This window comes from Apium graveolens, chromosome 10 (assembly GCF_009905375.1).
Source record: "Apium graveolens cultivar Ventura chromosome 10, ASM990537v1, whole genome shotgun sequence".
NCBI lineage: Eukaryota > Viridiplantae > Streptophyta > Magnoliopsida > Apiales > Apiaceae > Apium > Apium graveolens.
Window position 1 is genome coordinate 153,868,843 of NC_133656.1, and position 5,871 is coordinate 153,874,713.

Consider the following 5,871-nt stretch of genomic DNA (forward strand, 5'->3'; position numbering starts at 1 on the left):
TCTAATTACTTTATACTCACATATCTACATTCACAGACTCACGTCTATACTGACAGATCGAGATGAAAACGGTGACTCAAAGGCAAAGAAGGCTTGAATATCTCTAGGAGATTTAGAGGCTACAATCGAGATGAAGGCTTGAAGGCTGAAGCTAGATAAATAATCAAGCTCAAGGAACACTCAAATTCGAACATTCAAACTCGAAGAACACTCAAGATTGGACAATATTCAAGCTCGAAGGTAAGAAACCAACTTTCAATCGATTTTCTTCCCCCAATCGATTTTATTAGTTAGTAAATTGAAAGTATTTTTAAATTATTGGTTGTTTATTGATTAGGGGTTTTTAATTGAGTTTTTAGGCACATTTTAAATTTACGGCTTCAATTGTGATTTAATCGAAGTTTTTAAATTGGGAATTTTAAAATTAAGGTTTCAATTGTGACGTTGTTGAAGCTTTTAAATTGGGAACCTGTTGGTTTTTGCTCTTTAGGTATGCATCTTCCAACTCTTTCGAAGTTTATGATATGTGTAAATAAAGTGATGTGCAAAATCAATTTAAATTTAAGATTTTTTTCCAGAAAGGGCAATTATATGCCCGATTGCAACAAGAATCATTATTATTGGAGATTCTGCTATGGTGATTAGTCTTTGGGCTGCACATTGCATATGGACTTACTACTGTGTTATAAAGTATGTATCTCTTCCAATGATATCTTCAAATTTATTGATCAGTTTCCGAATTTAAGAAATAAGAATAAACAGGTGTTTGTAAGTGCTAATTTATGTACGTATGTAGCTGTTATATTTTTTAAAATTCTGAACGAAGAGGATTGGATGGGTTCTTAAGATTCTCTTAGTGCTCTGTGTACCGATGCCTTTAGTCCAATGACCAACCATTGTGGTTGTAGCAAGCATCCTTGCTTATGGGTTCTCTGCACCCTTAATTGCAACTTTTGAGTTCATAGGATGTGAAATTAAAGAGAAAATGAGCTTTCCTTTTACTACATTAATGTAAACGTTCTCAAATTATTAGCATAGATACCTTGTAGACAGTTTCCTGGAAACACAAAGTAAAATAATTGAACTCGGGTAATTTACGGTCAAACCTTTATGTTCATCTAAAATACATGTACCACAGTTTGCACTATTATAATACACAATTTGATTTTTTTTCCCAAAGTCTTGCAGTCTCGTTTTACATTATATAATTATGGCAAGCTGCAAGGTCTCCATTAGAATTAATATAAAATTTATTATTTTAATTGGATATCTAGTCTTCATCATGATCAATAAGAGTTGGTGTATAAACTAGTTTGTGAATCCAATACATAATTTAGTAAACAATTTTATTGTTCGTCTGAATAAGGTGATAATATCTTCTTCATACTGATAATTTTTGAAGAGATTAGTTTATCAAGTACTAATCATCCTCACATGAATTTGATTACTTGAGCTTTAGCCCTTAGTAAGACAAAGTAAATATGTTTGTAATAATGTCTCGTGCTAATTTATTTTTGCTAATCCTTACTATCAGGATGGTGTCATTCCCACAATAGAAGGAAGTTGCACGGTCGTATAGGATCTCACAGATTTTTGCTTTCACTCCTACTTTTCTTTTATGAATGAACTGATCGAGGAAATACCTGCCAATGAGAATCCTGTTAAAGTAAAGTGAGTGATTTATATTTCAATTTACTTTAGTAATCTTGTAATTCTATTTACTTTACTCAATTGTGGACTAAACAAATCATGTCGCACTCAGTATAACCTTTTATGTTTGTTGGTTGAATCTAATGGAGGGCTTTGAATTGCACGATATCTTTGCCGTTGGACTCACATTTCTCTTGTTTCCCAGCAAAATTTCTTTACATATATGATTTTTTAAATAATTAAACTGCAGGCTAACTAGTTTTCAAATTTTCAGTTGTAGAGGATGGTTTTTAAAGATGTTTTTCCCACAAAGTTACATGAAAAACCTTTTGGCTCAGTACTGCCTTATATGGTATTGCTTTTTCGATAGCCATTTTATTGATTTGATATATATGAGCACCTTTCGGACAGTGATATTAACATATTTCAAACAGTTATGGACCTTGTGGTTAGAATTTGGAAATCAGGAAATCAGCGCACTTGGGTAGTTGAATCATCGTACTTGGTCCCGCTTATAGTGGACAGGAAAGCGGTGTACTCAATAATGGTGGCCTTTCGAAGGTGTCTATGTCAACTGTCAAAAATAGTAAATGAGTCCTTGACACATAATTCTCACAAGCATGTAGAAGTGCAGAACCTCATACCTATACAAGCGACGATAGATATCTCAATCAATCATTTGAAATATGAATCTAATTTGAGATCTCCTGAGGCTGCTAAACCAGTTGGACGCTCTCCAGTGCAATCTCCCGTGTCAGCTTCTTCTGGGAAGCCTGTCGTAGAATCCCTTCAATCCAAAATTCCAGTGAGCAAGGTATCCGGTTATGTTTCTCATCGGAATTCTCAAGCTGTGTCTAATAAGAACATGATTGTAACTCCTACTTGCATTGATCATTCTTCAATTTAAGAAATGTGTGAAAGAAATAAATCCATTGCTTTTGTGGAGAGAAAAAAAAAGATACTCCAAAATCAAGCTCAAGGATGAATGACCCAATTCTTTCAACAGATAAAACTTTGGATATCAGTTCCATAAATGGTGAAAGGTAATGCTGGAACCGGTGTCTATTTATAATGTGTCAATGTATGTGATAGTCTTATTTATCTTTTATGTGATAAAATAGGATGGACAAAGACAAAGAAGCTGCCCGAGAAGATAAAACGTTTGTACTACTCTTAGATCCGAAGATCGAGGATTCCTCTTCATCTATGAAGTATCTTATTGCAGTTGCTCAGGCAAAAAGAAAAAAAGCTTACTCTCAAAGCTTTTTTCATGGAAATTCTTATGCTGATGTATCTGAAGGGAGTCCCAGTGTTGTATCTACTATTCCACCAAACTCCAACATCCAAGCTGATACTCAAGTATTTAATGCTCAGTCATCTTTATCTTCTCACATTCCTCAGCCATCAGCAGATAATCATCCCGGGGTTGAAGAATTTGAGGATCAAATATGTGGTTCCGGGCACAGAGCTGCTAATCCTCTTAGTGGTGGCACTGAAGCAGTTGTTGCTCATGATGCATTTGAAGGAATAATTGAGACCCTCTCGCGGGCTAAAGAAAGTATTGGTCGTGAAACTCGCCTTGCAATTGATTGTGCCAAGTATGGTATTGCTGGTGAGGTTGGTACTAGATTATATTTAATTTTACATGGTCTTATTTATATAAATATTTTATAGTATAATGTGGCTGTATGGGTATGTATTGAGGACAACCGCAAGACGTATAGATGGACAGAGAATTCAGCAGGAAGATATTTCAGAGAAACAAGAGCACTTAAAAAAGCAATCAATAAGCTCTAAAAGTAAGCGGCGGAACTTACTTGGAGATTCCAGCTGGAAAAATGTTTAAGGGTAATTTATTTGACAGTTTAATATATTTTGCACTTTTAAGTGTAGATGTTGCACACTTGAATACCATATTTCCAATTGTTGGGTGCAGACTGATATGGAAGAGAAAAAGCCCAAGAAATTGCAAAGGGGCAGCTTTACTTGCATCACAAATACAAATGGAAGAAGCCAAGCCTAAAGCAATTCAAGAACACGTGACAGAGTTAAAAGCTACTGAAGAAACCTTTCTTGTCATTAAGAAGACGCCTGTTGTAGTTCTAAACATAAAAAATCGATGCATTAACTAAGTCTTTTGTGAAAATTATGCGTTAACTTTAATGGCTAATTTTTGTATGCGACTTACATTTGGAATGCTTTTGTAAGACTGTATTGTAATGGTCATAATACAACTTTTGAATTGCTGGAAACTAGATCGTGGATTGTGATTTGTAATCAAATAAATTTATGGCTTTTATGCCTGGCTAGTAGTATTTATAGCACGGATCTTTTAATTTTTTTATAAAAAATTATTGTTGCTATTTCATTGAATAATGTTGCTAAAAAGTTACAAAATCATTATAATAGGGTGAAAATCATTGCAATATCTAGGTTAAAATCATTGCCATTTGCCAAATATCGTTGCCTAAAAGTCACTAAAAAGAAACGAATGTAAGCTAATGCAATGCTATTTAGGCGTTGCTATAGACTATAATTTGTTGCTATATGAAGCTATTACAATGAATTAAATATGTTACTATAACGTGCTATATTCGTTGCTAAATCGAGAAATTGCAACGCACTCGGATGCTGTTAGGTCACACAACACTGTAGAAGGGGGTTGAATACAGTGTTAAATACAATCAAATCGATTCTGAATACAAGTAACAGTAAACATATATATTCAATATAATAAACTCTGTTATAATGGAACTGTTCTCTCTCAGTGATGAATAAATATCACTAAGAGCTGCTAGATTACAATGTATGATCTTCTCGATAATGATAACACATATATTGTAAACCTATGTCTGTGTTTATATAGTACACAGTTATAAGATAACTTCTAACTGATATGGAATATAATTCCGTCTCCTAAAATATATCAATCAGATATCTTATATAAGTCTTCTTATCTTCTAACTCTTTCCATGCATATCTTCTTTTGTTTTGGTTTCGATCTTCTATCCTGTAAATCAGCTTCCTTCCTTAACTGTAAGTCCTCCCGTTCTTAAGTTCTGATATGACCTTAAGTTCTGATATCTATCTTCTGACTTCCAGTAAGTACTGATTCCAGTAAGTCCTAATATTTCTTGTTTGTTAAGATCTGAAAACTAAACATGAAACATATTAGACATGACATCTCAAATATATCTAACAATCTCCCCCAACTTGTAAATTATGCAAAAATATACAAGTTAATAGATTTGATGATGTCAAAAACATTTAAGTTCAAATGCAATGAGAGTTTAATAAGACTATTAACTATAAATTACAGAATATGCAGCTTTACCATCATCACTGGATCAATCTGAATCCATAATGATTCTTAACAAAATCTTTTACCAGCTTATCTTCAGCTTTTCTCAGAACTTCAACTAACTGTGCTTTGACCTGCATCAGTTCTTCATCTTTACTGTCACCAATTTGATAAATGGCTGTTCTGAGAGCTTGAATTGATGATCTTTCAAGTCCATCATTAAGTTTGATAACTCTAGGATGTGAAGAGTCTTCATTATAACATAAGAATCTTCCTTTCAGAATAACTTCCACCTTAGCAGAATTCTTCAGCATAGGAATTTATCTTCCATCATCTTCAATAATCATTGGAAAGTACTGAGAAGCCTTTGTACCAAAGATTCTTAGAAGATCTCTTATAGGATTCAAAATATATTCTGACCATCTTCTTGTAATATCATATTTTACTTCCAGAAGATAGAGAATATGTTGAAGCTCTCTAACAGACTTCTTTAGCACATCAGTATCAGCTAGTCAGTAAGTTCTTCCATCATTGAGAAATAAGATCAATTTCTCTTTTAGATTTTCTTTATCATGAGCATATATCACAATTTGAGAAGATAGCACTTTGTCAAGGTGCTTTTGTTTGATTTATTCGCATGGTTTGTCTGTCAACATGAAAGGATCTCTTAGAGTAACTTCTACTCCTGTTTGTATCTTTTCTTCATCAGAACCTAATCCAGCTCTATCTCTAGGTTGCTTGGCTCTCAACCTAAATGTTGCGAGTTGATTAATCATAAGATTGGATTTTGGTTCAACTGGAGTAGCTTTCTTCCATAACAGCTTCTTCTTATCAGCAATTGTCATCTTTTTCAAATCAACTTGATCATTGTCAGTGGTTGATGTCTTGATAGCTTGATCATAATTTGTTGTTTCTTTTGT

General features: G+C 33.6%; 1 protein-coding gene across 6 annotated transcripts; it reads left to right on the forward strand.

The window, feature by feature from the left end:
- On the forward strand, nt 1–3,907 carry LOC141692732 (protein HUA2-LIKE 1-like). 6 transcript variants are annotated; one of them, XM_074497662.1, is made up of 10 exons: nt 1–240; nt 430–490; nt 579–690; nt 1,535–1,671; nt 1,925–2,002; nt 2,085–2,464; nt 2,559–2,693; nt 2,772–3,267; nt 3,355–3,498; nt 3,587–3,907. In XM_074497662.1, exons 7-9 carry the CDS (start codon nt 2,632–2,634, stop codon nt 3,445–3,447), a joined length of 651 nt encoding a protein of 216 aa, XP_074353763.1. In that variant the 5' UTR covers nt 1–240; nt 430–490; nt 579–690; nt 1,535–1,671; nt 1,925–2,002; nt 2,085–2,464; nt 2,559–2,631; the 3' UTR covers nt 3,448–3,498; nt 3,587–3,907. The 6 variants fall into 6 exon arrangements, with proteins under 6 accessions (XP_074353763.1, XP_074353761.1, XP_074353760.1 ...); XM_074497660.1 differs by having other exon boundaries at nt 360–490; nt 2,085–2,693; XM_074497659.1 differs by having other exon boundaries at nt 2,085–2,693.
- The last annotated feature ends 1,964 nt before the right edge of the window (nt 3,908–5,871 follow it).